We start from the raw sequence: 23,004 nt of genomic DNA on the forward strand, positions 1-23,004 counted from the left end.
AGCCTTGACATGAGCATACCTCACAGTCACAAATCAGAGCAAATGAGCTAGTGTCTGGATGACAGCAGTGTTGCAGGGTGAGAGACAGCAAATGATGAAATGGAGGCAGCGACGATGTATCCACGTAACACTGATGGAATCCAGGCCACGGTACGGTGTAACAGAACTCTAACAGTGCATGTGTTACACTGAACAAGACTCCTCGATGTAGAAGCAAGCCTACAGTCAGCCCTCCCGATGTGATCCTGCCGCAGCACATTACGGTTTCTTGATCGCGAAGCAGCGTGACTTGAAATACGCGATAGCAAATGACGTCAGCAGAAGAACAATGGATATAAAATGTGCATCAAAAGCTGGCTGAAGCCCACTTGAATTAGACAATGGAGCTAAACTACTGTAACCAGCTGCTAGGCTCTGTTCCCATAATGTAGTCATGTTAAAAAAGCATGCAGGAAGCTAGACTGTCTTCATCACTCGCATGCATTTGATGTATAAATGTACTGAGTGTTTGAGGCTTCGAGGCTCTGACGGAGCAGCCTCTGTTTGACTTTCATGCCACGGACTGAAGCCTCGATTCCCCACTTAAATATTTGCGAATGTTGAATGGGCCAACATCAAATGAACAGGTCAGTTCAGGTTCAGGAGCCGATTTCTTCGACTTCACATCAGAGTCATACATCTGAATTTCTTTTCCGCCGCTCTCAGTACCACCTCTTTGATCGGCGAGGCCGAGCGGAGTCGCTCCGCCACAGTCATTATGACTAATGAGACGGGGTAGGAAGCCAGGGCACCTCGTAATGTGTATTAATAAAATCTCTCTATAGGGGCTGCCATTTGATACCGACCTTGTGTCAAGAATTACTCAGGCAGAGTCGCGTTTTGCTAAGAAATATCGGAGACATTTGCACGTCGGAATTCCCTTTCCCTTTATACCAGCATCCTCACCATTTTTATGTAGCCGACTGTCATACTTATCATGGAAACTAACAACTATTATGTATCGAATGTTTACATACATGCTTATAATGTGCTTAATCCATCCACCCCAGGTTCACTTATTAATCTAGTATTTATTCTTTACTTCTTTGTACTACTCGTTCTGTCACAAAACACACAGCAGACTTGCATGGAGACCAGTCGGTTGGGGATTTCACCATACTGTTTACACACCATCTCTCTCTGCACATGCTAATGTACAGCACTGCCCTTTACCACCCACCGGTCTCTATCCGATACCAATCTTCAACCTCTTTTTTCAGCTCTTGTCCTCGTTTCTAGCTGTGTGGCAAGTGGAGCAAGGTAAAACTGGAGTCTAGCTCCCTGTGTCAGCACGCACGACTGTCAAATAAATCTGATTCTGGCCCCGATGGCTGCCCTAAAAGATCCTCCGCTCTTCTGTGCGGCGCCGCAGTGACTGCAGGAGATGCAAAGACAGTCTTTATGCGCGGTCAAGGTTCTCCAAGTCAAAGGCGGTGAGAAGATTTCATTGCTGATGGCCAACCCTTTCAGCGGTGCACTGAATGGCCCGCCACGTTTCTACACGCCTACATGCATCGTTGTGTAAACGGATGGGTCAGTATGGATAGTTCCTTTTGTGCACACAGCATGTATGACCAGTCCTGCTGTCTAAGCCGCAACGAGAGCACCCCACTTGCATGATAATAACCCCTCTGTCCTCCACCACTCACTTAACCGCGTGGGCGTGCTCTCCGGTGTTGGGGTGGAGCAAAAGGACCACCGGCCTCTTGTGAGGGGTGGTTAACGCTGCGATTTCCTCGGCCTCCCCTCCTCCATCTGTCAGCCACACAAGGAAGATTTCCACTTATTACACGGCCTCTCAGAACACTGACAGACTTCTGAGAATTTATAAGTATAAATATAGCTTAAAGCCACGTGGGAGCCATTCCTGTGTATATCTGTATGCAAAGGAGGGCCTCGTCTCTCCTCTTCAGAGCCCAGTGGTCCCATTTTAAGTGGTTCTTAATGCTTTTTCATAAACTGCACAATCTCCAAGATAGCTAAAAACCTCCAGAAGCTTTTCAGGAAATGGTAACAGGCACTGGTTATTAAGGGCCAAGCGGGGAGCAGCTCTGCGAGCAGCCCTCGTTGAAAACATTTTAGTGCTCCTCAACTAATGCACTGACATAAGCACCTCAAAACACTCCTCGACATCAATTTACATCGCTGTTATTCCTCCTCAGCCGTGCGTAGGCTGCATCTGCACTGCCATTTTCCCTCTAATCTGGTGGTAAAGCATATGTGTCACAGTAGGCTGCAGCTGCCGGAGGGGCTGCCGCAAAAACGGCGTTCGAGTCCGATCTGGTTCTTAAAATCTGCTGATGCTGGTAAGAAAGGCTTAACCACATCACCTCGCACCGGTTCAGTCGGGCTGCTGGTGATCAGAACGGGATTACTCCACGCTGCGTGTCCACCAGAACAATCACACGATGCCTCGAGATGAGGAGGGAGGGATCATCACGCGCGTTTGTGCAATGTCAAGATAGTCGTTGTGCATTCAAGTCATATGCGGTATCACTGTCATGTCCTGTACTTTGGTATCCAGGAGCAGAGTGTGAGTACTAAAGGCTTATGCTTGTGATTAGTAAATCATTTACCAAATAAACCCAGAGACAGAACAAAACAAAAAGAAAAAAAAGTGTGCCGTGCAGTGACTGACAATGAGTCACATTAGTATTAATGTATTTCCTGTATCAAATCAAATGCTAAATGCACTGCCTGGATTGTTACTGTGCAGTTCATTAAGCACATCGTGGAATGAGCATTAGATCATGGCCTATTAAGCCGGCGCTTGATTGGCAAGTGGTGAAATTAAGAGAGCTCATTCTGCATTCACAATCCTGTTGAATTGTGCGGCGCACACCTTCAGAACTTGTGTCCTTGCTCGGGTTTATAAAAGTGGATGTAATTACCTGCCGCGCCGCAGCCTCATGGCAGTCATGGCAGTCTAGACAAGCTGTGATTACGTCTGGTTAAGCTATTCACCGCTGGGCTCTGCCCTGCTCACGGTCAACAGAGGCTTTTCGGAGTCCCTTTGTTTTCCTCTCGCCCTCGTTTTCAACACTTCATTTAGCTCTGAAAGGGAGGAATGGTCAGAAAAAGTCTAATAGGATATTAAAGGCGAGTTCAGTGTCCTCGAAAGTGTTTGAATTGATGCGATACGACATGAAGACTGCAAAAATGTACAGCGACCTGGGTTATTTTTTAATTTATTTTTTTTTTATAAACGCTCTCACTGCTTGGATACACAATAGCACATTGAAGTCATGTAATTTCCAACACTCCATCAAAATTAACCACAAGAAAGTCTTATCCACCGGAGGGCTCACGGTCCGATGCAACCCTTCCTGGCATGAAAATGCTTGGGAGCCTCTGCTCCAGATAATCGTGTACCTGTGAGCACACAGTCTGTTTGAAGACTAATGAAAGCAGGATACTGTACCGTGATCCCCGCTGAGAATGTGTGTTTCTGCTTGACTTCAGCTCCAGGGGGGTGAAAGCACGTCGTTGTGTGCAGATTACCACCTGTGGTCCTGGTCAGGATGGGCGGATCTCAGCATCATTATTCCTCCTGGTGACTTTTTTTTTGTTTTGTCACAGCATCCCTTTTTTTTGACTTTTTTTTGTTTTATTTTATGTATTTATGTTTACTTCTTTCGCCCCGATCCTGTACTCCTTATTCAGTTGTGTCTCACTGAAAGGGACCTCAGGTGGTGCTGTTGTCCTGACAACCAATAAGGGGAGCATCACAGCCAGACGGCTGGATAATCTGAGAGAGAGAGAGAGAGAGAGAGAGAGAGAGAGAGAGAGAGAGAGAGAGAGAGGGGGAGGGTGATTTTCCCAGACTCTGAACAGTATCCTGCCTCTCTCCATCGCCGCTGCTGGCTGTGCCGTTCCTTTACGCAGAGAGCATTACGCATCAGTGGACTACAGAGCGAGGAAACCCGTATCAGCCGCACCATCCGGGCTGCTTTGGACTTAAGAGCATCCCGCGTTTTTCGAGAAGTCTGGACGACTGTACTCCTCTTCCTCCCCGCTTTTTTTTTTCTATTTTTTTTTCTTTTTTATTCTTTAAACCCCTTGGATTTATAGCTGCCGAAAAAGCGCGCCCCTGTGCTTGAAAAAAAAAACACAAGCAAACAAAACCATGCAAGTCGGACGCAAATCGTGTTGGAGGCAACTGCAGGCTTCCTTTTTCAGACTGCTGTGTCTTATCCCCACAGGATTCCCCGTCCGGAGTGTGGATATGCAGCGGGCCACCGACAACATCACCATCCGCCAGGGCGACACAGCGATCATAAGGTAAGAGAGTCACGGTCCAACTTTCCCACTCCCTCTCCCCCCAGCATCCGCGGCTGCACGCCTCGGATCGCGGGTACCAAAGGGCATCATTTTGGGGTCGGTAAACTTCTGCACACAAGATATGTGACCGGTGGTGGGAAGTGTTTGGATGAGTGGCGTCGGGTTCCAACTTTTATCCCACCTAACAGTCGACACCAAAAAACAATCTATATAACACACATCGCTTCATAGCGCACTAACATCATTTCCCCTGCGCCCTGGTCTGTTATGGAACTACGTGCACATCGGTGTTTTTGGATGGATGTGGAGGGGGGGAAGCTCGAACGCCTTTTCTCTGACATGACGCACGGAGCAACCGAAGCTGTGGCCGCGCGTGTGTGTTTTGTTACTTAATTAAAAGAAGCCCTCGAGATCCGGCGAAGTGCGTCACGATGTCCGGGAGATGCTGTTTGTGAGCGGATTAATGGACAAATACTGTACGGGGGGGTTCAACACACAGACCAGGAGCTTGATGCGAGGCAGACACAGAGGAGTGTGCAGTCTCGTTTAGATTGTACGAATTGAGCGCGGGGCGTTCAGGGGAGATGATCCGCTGCCTGCAGGGGTGGAGAGGCAGAGCAGGTGAAGTGCCATCAGTGTCAGAACTCCACTGCGTCCCACTTGCATCCCGTTTGGGCCCCCCCCCCCCCCCCCCCTCCCTTCCACATGAATTCTAAAAAGCTCCAGTTGTGTCAGCCGCATGCAGTCAGTGTGTGTGTCCATAATAGCCGCACATCCCACTTAATCGCTGTCCAGCCTAAACAATGCGAGCTGTCAGCTCCCGTGCGCTATTGTAACGCTGCCGGGGCAGATGTCAGCGGTCACGTGATGATCCCAGCCATGTGTTTGTGGCGGGCTGTAGATGCGAAGAGGATTTAGATTTAGTTATTCTGCTGTCAACAAGGCTCTTTACCTCCCCCCAAGCTGCTGGTGCCACTCCACCCCTCCCCATCCTCACCCCCTCTCAAAATGGGATGACTGTAGGGAAGTCCAGAGGTATAATAGGCTGCACACAGAACACTCAGGCTCATTGATTTTTTTTTCTTCCCTCTCCCTCACTCTTTTTTTTTTTTTTTCCCATGTCCTCTCCTCAACACACTCATGCTGTATTTACAGTAGCACCAGCCGGTCGGGGGTGGTGGTGGTGGTGGTGGTGGTGGTGGTGGGAGGCTAATGAGTGTGAGAACGCAGAATGCAATTATGGGATAGACCTTTAACACACATGCGGCCGGTCAAGTTCCTGCACACACACACACACACATACACACACACACACAGAAAAAAAAACAAAGCGACCACGTGTCCTCACACGAGCTTCCACATATAGGTGCACACACACACACACACACACACACACACACACACACACACACACACAAACAGAGTTAATCCCCTTAATGGATTCCGTTTCCCAAGTAGGTGCCATCCATTCAGGTATCTGCTGATCACGATTGGTCAATTGACTCAGTCACCGTTGAACTCACTGGGGGGGGGTCACAGCCATTTGTTTCACTTCCCCCAAATCCAATCGACTGCATCTTTGCTATATTCAGCCGTTTAGTCTCCCAGTCAGCCTGTTTCCTTTATAGGTATCAGCGGGCTTTGCACTCAGCCGGAGCCAAATGAGATCCTCCCTCCGGAGAAAACGCCTGCGTCCCAGGTCCACTAATTTGCCATTAGCTCAGGTAAACAGTCCTAGAATAATTATCCACAGTGATCACTCAGTGAGTGTCATAATTGATTCGATGTTTAAAATGCATCTTCGCCGGCATTAGTGATCGCTCTTGTTTATCGACAGTCACACAACTATAAACTGCAGCTCAGGCGACCCCCCCCCCCACACACACACACACACACACCACCCCGTGGCGCCTTTTGAAAAACACAACCATTTTTCACACCCAGTTTCCACCTGACAGATTGGATGTGGAGGTGGGGTGGATTGGGGCACGGGGGCTAAAATGCGAGAACTTTGAGCAGGGGCGGGAGGCCGTCGGCTAGTAATTTGTCGAGCTACACGGTGTATCTGATTCCATAAGCTGGGTTTTGTGAAGGCTGAGGGGATATTGGTGACCTGGGGACGTAATAAGGGCCTGCGCTCCCCTAGTCGGGCCCGCGGCTGCAGTCGTGACAAGTGGAGAGACGGCGGCGCAGTGAAACAGCGTGTGGCCAAACCACCGCTGTGGTGGAACACACAGCAACAGGCCTCGCTACTGAAAATGTAAAAAGGAAATGTATTTGGTTTTTGTTTTTTTTTTACCACGGGCCCGGAGCTGTGTCATGCTGAATAAATAAGCGAACTAAGTCTTTCCCCTCCACGCTTCGAACTTTCAGATTTGCAACACCATTGTGGCTCACTGCGAAAGCCCGTTGTGACAAGTAAAGATTTAAGGTTTATAATGGCCACGGATCAATTTATGTCTAGATGGGAGTTTTGGATGCAGTCCTTTGGCCGAGGGTGGTACGTTTTAAAAAAAAAAAAAAAAAAAAAGTGAGGTGCCTTTCAGATCATAGTCTATACCGATTCATACCGTGGCTGTATTGCTTTGTTCACAGAATCTCATTTTCCCTCAGCCTCCATCAAAAGTGAAAAGAAACTAAATATTGACAGATATCTCCACCGACGGTTGATGCCCACAGGGAACAGCGGTGAATCCAGATTGATTTCCACCAGCCTGTCTTCTGTCTCACAGGAGGGAAATTCAGCTCTGACTTTAAGTCAGTGTAAGGCGTAAATATTTAGCCACACTTAACCTCTGAATCCCTCTATTTAAGCAGGCCATGAAGGGGTTAATCTGGAAGAGATTATTCTTCTGAAGAACGTCACTGTGTTGAACCGGCTTCGGGGGAAAAAAAAAAAAAACACTTCGACACCAGCGTTTGTTGTGTGAAGTGACTTAGAGCTCATCTGCTGTGCACTAGGCTGTGTGATTAAGCTCCAGTAGCCGCAGCCTTATCAGTGGTCGGGTTCTGTAATATGGCTTTCTTTGGAAGCCTACACTTGGACTTGTGCGACGTGCTTTATTCAGGACTCATCACGGTCATATACCTAGGCACGCCACATCCTGAGTTTCCTCCTGTTTTAATGATCTGGGGGCTCCGCGTCGAGTTCAAAGATTACTGACTATCCTGGTCTGACATTTGTCCCCAGGCTGTCTTTTTTGCTCTAAGCGGTGGGTGATCGTTTTGAAAAAATTGTATCTGCTTGAAATGACATTTGCCCCTGGAAAGCATGAACATAAGTCCCGGCGTTTGAAAATCTAGGCCTGTGTCCCGGCAGTCGTGTTTGCAGACCTATGAGAATTAGGTCACTGAAAAACTTTTTTTTTTCTTTTTTTTTTTTTTTGTTCTTAATATTTTAGATCCCGCTTCCATGGCAACTTAGCCTGTTTTTTTGGGGGGGGATTTTTTTTCAAGAGGATGATGCCAACAAGTGAAATCAAGACTGTTGTTATCCCCAGCAAGTCCCCAACAGTGTGATTCTGAGGAGAAGAGAAAATAAAAGTTTCTCCGCGTCTCTGCAAGCCATTTCTGTTTCACAATAGTTTACTTTTTAATTGCTTTTTTTTTTTTTTGGCTTTTTTTTTTCAGAGTCCCAGACTACACAGTGGCCTTAAGGGGGAAGTTGCAATGTCAGGCGAAGCTCTGATAATTGACAATTGCTTATTAAAGCATTAATGACACAGTCTGTGTGACTGCGCTCCTCTGGGTCAATTATCTGCGCTTTGACAATACACTGTGCCAGGCTCGTTACTTTCAGGGAAGATGAATCCGCGGTCATGCTTTGCCCCAGAGGATCTTTGTCAAAACTCACCCCCGAAACCCAGCCTTTAATTTGAGTCGGAGTCGGCCAGATATTATGTATGTGAGATCTGGATGCTGAGACGCTACACAAAACACAGTGCTGGTCCGATTCAACCTTCGACACAGCTAACAGTGCCTGAGAGTAGATAATACACGTGTTCATTTTCATTATTAAAACCTCAACTATCAAACTCCGGCGACTGATGCATCCTTGAGCGCTGTGATGTGCATCAGACACACTCCAGTAAACTGCACTTGCATCACGAAAACAAAGACTTGCAGGGATGTTGGAAATTAGTCGACGCTCTCGGCATGTCCCACTGCGAGACCGAGCTGCTGGTATATTCCCCCAACACAGCTGCTAGCGATCATACAGCAGGGAGCTTGCAGTGAATCTATGCGTCACCTCCGGAGGTTGAAGAGAAAACTTTGAACTGTAAGCTGCGTAAATGAAACACGGGATGTCTCAGTCAAAACAATGCTTATTAAGTTTAGTAACCGCCATCACTATTTCAGAGGGACAGCAAACCAGACACGCTGACATTTTGTTTCAGAGTTTCGATTTTCCGATTCGGGTTAAAGCAACGATGACCTGATGCACTGTTGTAGGAATTACTCAGCCTGCCCAGCTGTTCTGACCTCGCATGACTGAAACTACCCGGTACTGCCAAATCTGAGACTCGAACCCACCCTGAGCACACACACAGACATCGCAGTCGATTACCAGCATGTAAATCTAGATCGTCTCTAAATAATACATTATCTGCTCCACGGGATCTTAGATCAACTTTCCCTCTTTATCCAGTCTCGGTCAGATGAATGTTGCTGGTAAAGTCAAGACATCTTCCCCAGCTGAACTAGACAACAGCCCTCGCAGTTTCAGAACAGCTCGTCTGCACCAACACAGTCCCCGCCCTGGTCAAGAGCAGGAGTTATGGAGGAAGGTCGGAGGTGTTGACGTCGTGCCACAACAAGCTCGCAACGTCTCCTCAATGCAATGACCCAAATCACTGGGTTTTTTTAAGAAGCTTCCCTTTTTTTCTCCAAGATTTTGCTTTATTTCCTTCATTACTGACCCTTAACTAATACACTGACCAGGCTGTCTCTCCTCCCTTTCCCCAGTGAGCAGTGAGTACCAACTTGAAACTACTTGAGAAAGAACGAGAGAGGATTTTTTCATTAAGTTGTATTTGAATATTATTCAGCACAAGCCCAAACCTTTACACAGCAGAATGGATCAGGTGTCTGAACTCAACCAGTGCACGGCCAGTTGTCTCTATATGCATTAGGAATCCATTTACTGAGAGAAGAATGATCGACTCGAAACACGTCAGCCCATTTCAGCAAAAGAACTAACAGTGTTTCTAGAACGTTTTTCAAGAAAATGTCACTTCGCCCCTGGATGAAACTAGGTCTTAGCAGTACTCTACAAAAGCAACCCAAAATGGTTCCTGCTATCAAGTTTGTACTCTTTGATCAGCTGTTCTCTAATGCATTTGAGTTTACAGTACAGGAGAATAGCACAGCAATGACTTGTTGGGCAGTTTAAGGCGAGCGCAGCATCCAATTCCTGTGCAAGACATAGTTTGGTCTTTATGTGATGAGGGACACCAAGGGCTGGAGAGCTGCCAAGCAAGAGTCCAGTTTGACACCAGTGTTCACTTCTTGTTTCAACTGCCAATTTTAATCTTGTCCCCAGATAGTGAAACTGTACCGGACACATACATCTGGCACACCCCATGGATTGACAGTACTTGGACGGCGAACTCCAGTTAGCCAGATCGGAGCCACAAGCAGGCCATAGCATGGCCCCGTCCGAAAAGAGCAAACCAAATGAACCAGAACTTGCCTAAGTCCCGGCCCAATCAGGACAGAAATGTTCTGTAGCCTGGACTTGGGCCAGTTCTGGTTTATTTAGTTTGCTCTTGGCTGACTTATAGCCATGGTAGGGTCTGCTTGTGGCTCAGCTCCGTCAAACAGGAATGGACTGCCTGAGTGCCATCATTCTACACATTATACAGGCCAGATGAATGTCTCTACTGTTGGCCAGATCTGGCCCACAAAAGTTTTTGCTATCTGGGTCTGGACATTTTGCAGCTGTCTTTTGTTGCAGCAAAAGAGCATACTTTGAATTCGACGTCAGGACATTTCCCAGCTGTGTTTATGTCTTTAAAGTATTTCAAGCCAGAGATCTTATCAGAACCCAGACTAAGTGGTTCTTGTGCCTAAAGGCTAAAGATGCAAAACATATGTAATAGACTTTAAACATAACCATGCATTACAATGATATCTATCTATCTGTTCTAGCAATTTGGTTTGGGCTTTTTTTTTTAAATGATAGTTAAATAGAAGCCTCATACTCCATATAAAGGTAAAAATATTAGTTAAAAGGTGAAGATGAGAGAAAAATAGACACAAAGAGAATGGACTGTCTGGTGGAACGATGATGAAATAAATGTTTTCATTTTCACAAAGTGTTGTAGATGTTGGCGCCACAGTAACACATAGTTCGTTCTGTACGCTGTGTTGATAAATGCCATGTGTGTAGTCCATAGGGTGTATTGCCATTCCACAGAACTGATCTGTAATCAACATTTCTTGCTGTCACATTAAGTTTGGGTTGGAGACACAATTGTATTAATTTTCACAGACAGTATGAAGTGTTGGTAAGGGGATACCGAGGGCAGTGCAGGTCAGGCAGTATTCCAAGTGGAGGAAGCAAAACTGAGGAAAAACAGATCAATTTCTGGATTTCCGCACAGAGGGCAACAGTGCAGCATAATTTGGGACGGCCAGCCCCCAGGGGAACTCTATATTTCTCTCTCCAGCTCATCAGATTGGAGTGCTTCTTTTTTTTTTTTTGTTCTTTAGTTTAGAGCCTCCCTAGGCAGCTCTCAGTCCCTCTATATCTTCATTGCTCTCTCCCTCCCTTTCTTCTTTTTTTCTCTCTGCCAGCACTGGATTGTCCAGCTGTGCTGTCTTAAGTCTGACACAAGAAATAGAAAGAGGCAGCTTCTTTATGAACACCATAGCGGGGGGAAAAAAAAAAAAATTGTGAAAAGGGAAGAATGATGGCTGGAGAGCTCTCAACGAGAAAGGGAGACGCAAACAGAAGGAGGAGGGAAGAGTATGATGGGAAGAATTAGAGTGGGAGGGAGGGCAGGGACACAGTATTAGTACAATCAGCACAATAATCCCTTCTGTTCCAGCCTGGGCCGAGGCAGGATTTTCAAATCAATTTCATTTTCACTCATGAAAGTGGGCGAGCTGAGCGACTGCCAGTTGGGTCATTATCGTCTTGTCCCCATTTTGGCTTGGGACAGAGCTGAGGTGAGGGCCAAAGCTTCGGGGGCACGGGGACACGGGTTTTGGTTGATATTTTGCCAATCCTGCAAAGTTTTTTGAAGTCTTTTAGACTGGCTCTGAGTCATCACAAGTTCCACTGGCTTTCATCGCGTTCAGGAAGATCTGAATAATGGCCCGCAGAGACAGTGTGAAGTCTTTTGACACGGTAGATGAACAAAGTTCTGACATTTTCTTCTGAAGCCCACAGTCCAATGCGGTACAATGGGCTGTCTCGGTCTGTTTTATGGGCTCCCAACCAGATGTGCTTTCAGCCTGTAGTTTGAGGTCTCCCTGTTTGTCCTCAGAACACATACCAGGACACTCTGAGCTCTTTGTCATGTGGCTTCAACATGTTTTGTTTTTTTTCTAAATAACTCAACAAGACCCAAACAGTTTTTTTGATACAACAGAATACTGAAGCAGTGCTTCTCCCTAAAAGCAATTCCACTCCATTTCCTTCTTCACTCAGGCTATTGTCGGGCAGGCCAGTCTGTCTTTAAGTGCATATTTAAACTACTCAGCAATTTCTCTCAGCCCCTGGCTACCTATAGGTGGTGGCAGCAGAAGTGGAGTGGAAGAGTATTCTCACTGCTCTCAGGAAATCTCAAAATGTCAGAGCGTAGATGTAGAACGAAAGAAATGGTACAGACTCTAAGGATTGCAAGCAATTACTGGCCATACCCTAATGTACTTCACCGTGTGGCTTATAGGAACACATAGTGTATGTCTGTACTGTATGATTACATCTTCTGTTCACCCAGGCTTTGTACTCATAATGGAGCTGCCATCTTTCAGAGGTGTAGCGTCAATTCTAGTGTCCCGTTGGGATTAATTGTGAAATCAGAAACGCAGAGAGCACAGGCTCTGCACTGCATGCGTCCGCCTCGGCCGCCATTAAATGACAGTATAGCTATTGCGTTAAACAGAAGAGAACAGGGCAGGAATCGAATTTCAAATTTAAAAATAAAAATAAAAATTGCTCAAGCAGCCAGGTGTCCTGACATGAAATAGGATAAATGAATAGGGGGCGCGAACCCCGGCCAAGCTCAGTTCAGCTGGAGCTGTGGAAGCAGGTTAAATAATTTTAAATCTATCAGTCAGTCAGGATGAATTCAAATTAAAGCTGAAACATGTGGGCTTGATCCGCGATGACTCCCGTCCCTGCAGCTGTTAATCCACGTGGCTTTAAAAGCAGATTAGAGGCCTGCAGTAAGTATAGTCCTGATCGAGCACACTCATTGTTTACCCCGCGTCTCTGCCAAGATCAGCAGAAATCTGCTCACTTGACCCACTGACACACACCGTGCGAGATCACACTGTGACTATAGATATGGTTTCAGAGTGGTAAAGATGTCATATATGTGTCATTTATTTAAATTTGCACAGCTGCATGAAGCTGCAGCATTACCACATACCGCCACTGCTTGAACAACTTAGCTCATGATAGTCAGCAATTTTTGCCTGCTTTGGTAACAACATAGTAAAAAGCCGCAAAGGCAAGACAACGATAGCTGTCAGGTGTTTCTGGTGAGACTTATTTCCAAGTGATATGCTAGCCAAGGTCGTGTGGCACAGCCATAGAAATGTTGTTGTTCTCAAAAGGCATGCAATGGGGATTTGTCAGCTGTGGCTTGTGAACACACTGTTAAAAGGTGCAGTAAGCGATTCTGGAGAAAAATAGTTTAATACTGACGCCGTGGGTTGGTCTATTTGATGACCTGGTAATGAGAGTCGACAGTGTTATTGTTTTTGTTCTTGTCGAGCTGAAAATGTTGAATGACTTATTTCTGATTTATATCTTGACCCTTTGTCTGATGCTGTGCACTACTGTGTTGAAAGTTGAATGGGAATTTTAATTGATATGCGTTTGTTTTACAGCAAGCAGCAAACCATGTATGTATTAAATAGTGCACGTTGGAAGCAAATGGAAATGTTGTCATCAATATGAAAAACAAGAGGCCTGGCGAACAACAAAGCTGTCAGAAAACATCGACATGCCCTACAGCCATAGTGTGCTAGATGCTTTATTGGCAATGATTATTTACCTTCGTTTTTAATTTGCTCTCCATGGTCTCCTCTCAAATACAGGAACACAGCACATGTTTGTCACCAGACAATCGTTATATTTACCCAATTCTAGCACCTGAAATGACTGCAGTGCAACAGCCAAGCTTAGGAGTCAGGTGCCAATAACGAGTACTGTCGGCAAAATGCAGGAACGGAATGAAAAATCCTCTCATATCTTTTCCCAGTGCACTATTATTTGCTGTGCCATGAACAGTAATCTGTACCGAATGGCAAGGGACGAGCTATGATGAGATCGTTAATTGCTCAACAGTGCAGCAAGCCTGGAAATCATGATGTGATATTGTGCAGGTATGAGGTGCCTCCACGCAGAGTCTGGCACACATGCCAGACTCTGCATGCAAAATCAGTAAAATGCAACTTAGTTTGTGTATCTACAGCATTACAGTGTCTGTCGCTGCCCACGCACTAAATGTTTCCTACGCTGTTGTCAGAGTTGCTTATACAATATATTGTGTTTGTAACAAGGGAAGAATGTAAAACTCCCAGTGCAATCACTGGAAGTGTGTAGTTTAGTAATGTACACAAGTGGCGGCCGGATGCGACTGGAAGCAGAGCATACGCCAGCAGACCAGATTCTTAAGGTTCAACACACAGGTTGTGCCCTGCACTGTTACAAGAATCAATCTTAGTAGCTCTATGTGACAGTAGAACCCTTCACTTGATCACTAGCTTTGCAAAGTGTTGCAATGCAACATCATTTGTCCAACACGCCAAACACCAGTGGAGATAATGATGGAAGTAATTCGCCTAATTTGATTCAATGGATCCAAACTGAAAAATCTCCCATTGTTACTGATCTATTCATTACCAAGACCGGTCTGACATGATTTCATAGCGCGATGTCTGTTATCCTTTGGAGGACACATTCATATTGTTCACCCCGATGCAGCATTAGATGGTGCTATCGAAATTAAGGGAAAAAAGCAGCTCAGGCTGGTCTTGGAATATTTTAATTCCATAACACGATGATGGCTTCAGCTGCAAAGTGAATTTCAAAACATGTTTGTTGTTAATGTTAAGCCTTTATCTGTGGAGTCCTACGCATCTAGTATGAACAAAAAAGATGCGCGGCACCCTCTTGAGCACGTGATCTGTTTTGTATTCATAGTAAATTAAATAAATAGTCCATTTAACATGATTATGGTTATGTTAGAGCATAATGAGTTGTTCTTAGGTTTGTTCCTATTAATTCAGTGAGAGCTTTTAGAGTTCTGGAGAAAACTAGCAAGCGAGGAATAAATCCAGGGTTCTGGGGATGAAAACAAGTGCCTGGGAAAAAAAACCCAAAACAAAACAAAAACAAAACAAAAAACAGCCAGTTCACGTGTCACTTATCACATCGCTGAATATCAGAAAGCATGCACGTTTAACATCCGACTCAAAAATGCATTTGCATTTCCCCTTCAGTCCACAGCTCGGGTGGTAACCCACTCTTTGAAGTTATGTGTTTTTATACATTTGCCTCAACATGATGATCCCAAGTTGAATTTAAATCAGTATAATGAAAGCAGGCCCTATCGTTTAGCACCACTGTGTTAAGTGTGTTTTCAGATGCGTAGCCACATTCTGCAGCGGTTCTGATACCAGCGAGGTTTTCTGTGGGCCCAGAGGGAAACTGCGTTGATGGCGGCATGTTTTCATCTGCATCATCCAGCTGAGTTTTTACTTTCCATTTCAATACAGGGATCTATGAAAGGGCCGCGATTTTAAAGGTGTGAGAGATTAATTAGAGTTTGTCTCCTGAGCGTTTGGCATTGGAAGAAATTGGGATGACTCCGTGTCCCACTTCCTTTTGGTTCCCCACTGATTTGTATAGCATAAATGTGCCGGTCGTATAGAAAAAAAGAAAAAAAAAAATAGTTAAGCTGAAACACTTTATATAGTACGGTGTCATTTAAGGGTTCAGTAATTGCAGTAAAAGAGAAGAGGAAAATTAGCACTGCTTGTCTCATTTGCCATTAATTATTCCCATTCAGTTCAATTTAATCCTCTACCCAATGGTTGTTTTCAATTACCGGAACCTCACTGCCATTTCTCCATGGCATGCAATTACCTCCAATTAAATCAGGTCCCCCGGTGACTAGTTCAGGTATTGATTGCTGTGATCCCCCCATTCATATATCCTCCTCCACCACTCCTTTTACAGGTACCATTGACCCTCAACAAAGCCTTCTTGTCAGCTGCCACCTATGGGCTTGTAGAGAGCTCAGTCTGACCCCAGAGTACACCGTGGGCCTGACTAATTCATTATTACCTGGTGTTCAGCACTTAAACTACATTAGCTAAATCACTTACATTTAAGAGGCTGCTTGTGTATAAAGACTCTCATCACCTGAGGACAAGGGGCAGCGCTTGCCAGCGACCATCTGAGAGCACATCGAAGGGACCTTAAGAACAAAGAGGGTGGGGGCATTGTAAACCCATGTGCAGGGTTCAAGTTATAATCTGGGTTCTGTTGGGGTCTCTTAACTAAAATTAGGGACGTAACAAAGACTATCTAATATCTAGATGATGTCTAATGGTTTCTGTGTGAGAGAGGGAAAGAGAGGGAGAGCGAGCAGCCCCTGCCACGACATGCGCCTCCCCTGATGTGTCAGTGCGTCGTGGTCCCACATTCAGCAGCATGAGGTCTGGTAGCAAAGTGTAGCTCTTTTGGAAAACATGTTTCTTCTTTCTTTCTTCTTTTTTTTTACTTGTAACATTAATGTTAATAACACATTACATTGAAGTATGCATTATTTATGATTGAAAATAACGTTTGTTGGGAATGTATTAGCAATGCCCATAGATCGCCCCATGTTTTTTTTTTTTTTTTTTTTTTTGCAGAATGCAACAGAGGAAACTGTTGCATAATTGTGTTGTAAAGGTAGAAACAAGGTCAATGCATTTGTTTTGTGTAGGAGACACTACTGCTTGATATTAAGGGTAATTAATCACTGGCAATTAATATACACTCATTAGATGGGGCAACACCTAATTGTACAAGTTTGACTTGTAATTTATTCAGTCTCAATATTCTGAAGCAGTGACTTCTTTGCACGTGTCCATCAGTTATCCACCTTAAAATTAAGTTCCGGACAAAGACAAATGATTATATATGTTTATTGACTAAATAATTTTGGGTAAAATAAATGAATGCAATGAATAAATTTTAATACTAACAAGACCCTATTCTCAATTCTCTTAAGTTCATAAGATAGAAATCAGAACTTTGGCAGAAGTCAGAACTTTAGACCCCAACTCATTCTCACATGTGTGGATCCAGCTGTATGAAGACGTTCAGCCTGTTTTGTCTGAGAGTCAGGAGTCTCTGAAGTTTGGTGTCCTTGAGAGTTCTGGGTTGGACTACAGCATGGTGCGTCGGTCCAGTAGCCAAAGGGAAGGCCGGTACTCTGTTGAGGGACTCTCGGTCCTGAGGGCCCAGTGGGGTTTCTGCTTTGGGAGCGCCGGGGGCAGAGTCGGTCTCGGCTGGGAGCACACAAAGTCTCTTTTGTTGGAGACTCCTTGCAAGACTTCTGAAGCAGACAATGACTGCAGTGCTCTTCATCGGATGATCACAGTCTTGAAGAAGACTTTTTATTTGTTGTTTCAGGTGGTGGTTCTTAAGTTCTGATTCTTAAACTAATTCAACCTCTTCTGGATCAGGCAGTGATACTTGTAACGGTATATTAAAACCAAAAATCAAAAAGAAAATAATTTTGTTCTGTTAAAAACTTGGATAAAGTAAAGCACTTAAAGTAATGGTTCAGTTCACTTTTCTTAGAGCTTGTTGCAAAAATAAAAGCAAATGGACCACAAGGGGTGGGGGCCAGCTGAGGGTCCCTCCTCCTGTGATCTGAGTTTAGGCTCCCAAAAGTGTAATCCAACTAAACTATTGTATTTAATGTTTTGAAATCATGTTTTAACCTTCCCAAAACTTCACCATCTTAAAAGTCGTATTTTTGCCTTCGTGAAAAGATGCAACATGGTTATGGTTATAACCTGATTAAGACATGATGTATACAATACATAGTGGGACCAAGGACATATACATGTCCCTTGTAGTTCTAACTTAACCAAAATATATCAGACATTTCACTGGTAAATAACACAAGTATTATACACAAAGAGGATGATGATCTGAAAATCGCCAAGGGAAGGGGCTGGCTTCTCCCACACCTCAAACTCAGTAAGCAATAACTTCATTCTGGTTTAACAGTACATTGAGAAAGGTGAAAGCATCAGTTATATGACCTCCTTATGCCATTCGAGAATCTGCTGAAATTAAGACAATGAGACAATATTTGAATTTGGATGAGGGTAAAGACTTGTGGGATTGGAATCTCAGACCCAGGACCAACCACGGTCGTAAATAAAAGTTCGGCATGTGAGGTGGAAAAACACACAGATCAGGTTTCCCACCTAGCCTTCCCCCCACTGGAGAATGTTGAGAGGGAGAGAGATGTAGATCAGTAAGGCACATTAAATCACAACACATGTGTTAGAAAACAGTTCACTTTTCTTCAAATGTAGAGAGAGAAGACTCCTGAGGAAAAGAAATGCATCTTCCTTGGAGGGGGGAAAAACCAGATGTGCTTAAGTCATTGGTGATCAGTTTATAGCAAGAAAGACAACATCTTCTCACTCTGTGGAGAGAAGAAAATCTGCCAGGTCAAGAGTTGAGGGGGCTCTCTGGCCCCTATGCTGGAGGAAGTAGCCAATCTGGGTCAAAGGTAATCATGGCAGAGAAGACACTGAATCCAGCTATATATATATATATATAATATCATTATATAAGCTGTCTTAGATTTTGGATATGATGATATAAACTGTATGTCATTATTATCATCATGATATGGCATAAGTGTTTTAAAGGCTGCATTAGAGTAAAGTGATGTCATTTTCTGAACTTACCAGACTGTTCTACAGAGCATGCTTTTACCCGTCAAGTCGATACATCCAAGTCACTGATCATTATTCATCAGAAACTTTGCGATACTCCAAAAATATCGAGGTATACATCGTATATTACAATATAATCTAAAATTATTGTAATATTATTTTAAGTTCATGTTGATTATGCCGTCAATATGCCCCACTTTAAAATCTTTGCAGGAGGATATGCTCAGGGTACTTAATTGTTATTAATTTCCAAGTGAAGTTTACTGTTTTGGTGCACTGATGTCATTTAAGACAATAAAAAATATAATAAACTGCAAATACCCTGTCTGTATGATGGCTGATATATCAACACTGGAATTTCTGACTTCCTGATACCAGAATTGGCATCAAACCCTATGAACAGAGTCATTGGAGCTCTAATTTATAGGCTATTTAAGACAGTCCAGTCATCTGATGTTGATGACATGGAGACATTACTGCATTCATCTGGCCATTTATTAGTAGAAAGCAAAATCACAGAAGCCTGCATGTATTGGCAGATGAATGGCCCCATGTAGGCAGCATTTCTAAAGGATAATTTCAATTATGGTGATGTTATGACACCCCAGTTCCCTTTAATAGAGGCAGTAAGCTTGTTTACGACTGGTGTTCTTGGCTGAGTGGGCTTTGCCACACATTTTCAAAATCATTCAAAGTCTATGTGTCTCTGTCCTTTTTGTCCACTCGTTACGTCCTATGCCTAACTTTGTTGTTCATGATATGAGTGAGTCGATATCATGACAAAAGACATTTCTATATATTCTTTCTATTAAGCTTTCAGCATTACAAGACATTAAGGGTTGTTTTTTGTGTGCAAAATAAGCATAATTCATATGCCAGAAAAGTTCTTCAAAGTTCTTTGAAGTTTCCAATTTGCTTATATGCTATTGCCATTAAAAGGCAGGAGTTTGCAGACATTTGCATCCTAATGCTCTGTCTCTCAGTGCTAGGCGCACGCACCACAGTGCAGTGTGCCTGAAGTAAACACTGTACCCGAAGACTAGGAGCAGGTGGCCACGTACAAACACACAGTGCCGTGGAGAGATGGCAGCAGCAGCCTTCCTTTGTGTCTTCAAACAGAAAGGAAAACAAAGGAAGGAAACCGCTCAGCCTGTTTAACTATAGCTGGATTCAGTGTCTTCTAAGCCACTGTGCAGAAACATAATGTCTGTTTTATTTCTTGAGGGCATTTTCATTCAATATTTATATCCCCGCAATGGAGGCTGTCAAAAATAAATCATGCACAGGAGATGCCGCTGCTGCTGTGGGTTGTGCGATACGTTTGGCATGTTTAGTGGCATGTTGAGTTTTGTGTTTGGGCATGTGTTTGTGTACTATTATAGATTCTATATACAGTAGCCCAGCAGTATATTTGGGAGTGTGGCTATTTTTCTCATGTTTATGTGGGTGCCTTATGTGAGAGGCCTAGTGTACCAGGATTAAAAGGATTAGAAACCTCCATAGTTATCCAATCAGCCGTGGCAGAATACACCAAAAAAGTGTTGGCGGATACACTCCATTGACTGCACCACAGACCACAATCATCTCCTCTACCACACTGTAATATCAAAGAGAATCCATGGCACCAACATGCAGCTCAGTTCCTTTTTTTAATCAATATTGACATAACACATTAAATGTAAATATTTTCAGAAATCCCCAAACCTGAAGAACAGGCTTCCTGTGGTGTGTGTGTGTGTGTGTGTGTGTGTGTGTGTGTGTGTGTGTGTGTGTGTGTGTGTGTGTGTGTGTGTGCGTGTGCCTGTGTGTATGAGAGTCCTCGGTGAACTCTGTCTGACTCACGTTTAGAGCGCCGTTTTTCTTTTTCATCCCCCATCTTCACATCACATTCTGAATTAGGATTTTTGGTTTCAGTCCGAGGCAGATTCTGCAACCGTCGCCCCAAATGAGCGCACCAACGCTCTGATATGCTTTGAAACAAACTTACAAAGCCCCCCGACATTTCCTTGATCCCTAAAAATGCCTCTTACATCTTTTCAAAGAACCACCAGGGACCACAGATGTTCATGATGATTTCACGTGAATTGACTTCAAAACCACTTTTACTTTATCTGCCACCCAAAGCCACTCTTTTGTTTAATGGTGAAGCAGCAGGATCATTTCCTGTATGCTCTTCTCTGATATCTGGTAAAATTGATCATATCTCAGTCACCCTGTTTGAAACACCAGCTCTCTGTTGAGGCATATTAGGCTGGAGAAATACACATTCATAGGTCTTCAGGAATTACTTTCAATGGGTCAAGTTGTAATTGGTTTTGCATGTCAGCTAGCATTTGCCATGTTGTGTGCCATCCGGAGGCTATGAAGAAATGCAATGGATATACTGCAGACAGCAGAAACAGTTGATCGGTCAAGTGGGTTGAGTGTTCATTATGGCAGTAGCACGTCAGAGTTAATCCAGCAAATCTGTTTACATCAAATTCTGTGCATTACCCTGATGTGCAAAAATCAAGACACACCTCAAGCTAGTATACAAACCTTTTTGTAAATAAGTGTTTTTTTTTTTTGTTTTTTTTTAATGTTCTTGTTTCCGTAAAATCTCCAATGCAATATTTTTCAAAATGCACCAAAGAGATTTACAAAAAGAGCATTCCACCATGTGGATACGATATGAATCATCATAGTACACACACTTCATCAAATAAGCTAAACTTCCTGAAATGCCACAATTAAAATGATGTATTTATTATTATCATGGACCAAGGTCCAGCCTTCATAGACGATATCAGCCTGTGATGGAAGTTGTATAGAGTTTCCGCTGTCCTGATCTCCATGTGGAGCTTGGCAGCAGGACAGTAAACTCTGGATTTTGTTAAGAGCATTAGAGAGTTGCAAGCCCTTTAGCAGCGGCGGAGTGCAGTGGATGGGTTATAGAATTGGCCCAAGCCCTTAGCAGCATGGTAGGCCAGTACAGGTGTCTTGAATCACTAGCAACTGGTAGACATAAGCTCTCTCGCTCAGTGGGGTTTAATTACTGTTTTTGTCAATGTAGTCTGGTCGATCGGAAAACAGTGTGTATGTCTGTTTCTGGTTAAATTAACAGGATTTTACACCTCAACAAGGTTATCTCTGTGGGGATTTTTCTAACCAGGATGCTGTCAGCGTATGAAAATACAAATCTGAACCTCCCAGTGGTAAAAATGAGCACTTTTAGTGGACTTCCTTTGACGGGCACATTTACACCCAAGGATTACGCTGTAGCCATGGCAACCTGTTTTAGGCATGTCAGTCAAGACGATCCACTTGACTGATATCCAACATTAGTTGTTGGCTTCCTATTAGTCAGAATTTAGACCCAGAGTCCAGGTTTGATTACAGCAATTAGCATTTGAGTTACAGTGTCAAACAGAAAGTCACCATCTCCTTAAAAGTGTACAGACATATTTGTCTGTCACTGAATACAATTCGCCTATCAATAAGTATTTATTGTAATGTCAAAGCATACTTATAGCAAAATAAAAATAAAAATCTCTCTGTCACTCGTTAATACTTTTTGTTGTTCAGATCCATACATCATAGCTCGTCTGAGTCTCAGACACAACGCCGCTCATTTTTAATTCAGATTCACACTGAGGCTCACACTCATTAAAGACTTATGCTTAAATCACAACAAAGGAATGGTGTGCTATTCACTGAGTGTACACAGCAAGTGGAAAGTGTCTCTCGCTGCGCTGTCCGCAGACCCGCATTATTACATGTGCCCATGGAGCATGTATTTAGAGGTGAGGCCATTCTTTATCAACTTCCCCTGAATTACTGCTGAAGGTTTTCCATGGAGACATGAAAACATTATGCAAAGAGTTCAGTTATGCAGAGTAGTTGCTTTCAGGCATGTGAAGGAAGGCTTTTTTCACCCTGGAACACCCCCTATGCAAATTGCGCTTTGGGGCACAAAGGTGCTAGCCTCAGTGGATTAGCCTTGAAGTGGAGGCATACATTCTGTGCCCGATATCATTGATAAATGGGCCCCCGCGATCTGCAATCTTGGCAATGCAGCCGAGTTGCAGAATTCATGCAGAGCTCCCATGCGGTGCGTCTGGTGAATTTGCTCCTGGGGTTCTTTTGTCATATGCTATTAGCTGGCCAGTAAATATATTTGTTGTGTTTGTACAACAACATTCTAAGCCTTTTCTTTTTTTTTTTTGTTTGTTTGTTAGTCAGCATTTTCAGCCTGGCCCAGTGCTACCCCACTGTGCCCTCTGCTCGATACACACCCCACTTCTGCTTTCACGCCATTCACAGTTTGTGTCATACTCCTGCTGCTCTCTTCTCTCCATTTATTTTGATGTGCCAGCTGCCCCAAAATAAGCCGTCTTTAAACACTTAAAACTGTTAAAAAAACAACAAAAAAAAGGCATCACAAAACTTTTTTTTGTCTCCTTAGAGAAATTACTTCTGGATAACTGGAGATATTTACCTTTGCATTTCTCTGTGCGTTTAGTCCATAGTAATTCTTCCTTCCCTTTA

The 23,004-nt window shown here is 44.0% G+C and overlaps 1 protein-coding gene across 4 annotated transcripts in view; it reads left to right on the forward strand.

Moving 5' to 3' along the window:
• The window catches only part of LOC119010882 (limbic system associated membrane protein), a 446,072-nt gene that overhangs the window by 241,130 nt on the left and 181,938 nt on the right, over positions 1–23,004 (forward strand). For 3 of the 4 annotated variants that reach the window (XM_037083477.1, XM_037083460.1, XM_037083451.1), the window contains exon 2: positions 4,242–4,320. In XM_037083477.1, coding sequence (XP_036939372.1) covers positions 4,242–4,320 — 79 coding nt within the window. Of the gene's footprint in view, positions 1–3,859; positions 4,321–23,004 lie in introns of those variants that run through there. The other variant, XM_037083469.1, reaches the window with a different exon arrangement.

The sequence above is a fragment of the Acanthopagrus latus genome, chromosome 2 (genome assembly GCF_904848185.1).
Source record: "Acanthopagrus latus isolate v.2019 chromosome 2, fAcaLat1.1, whole genome shotgun sequence".
Taxonomy (NCBI): Eukaryota; Metazoa; Chordata; class Actinopteri; order Spariformes; family Sparidae; genus Acanthopagrus; species Acanthopagrus latus.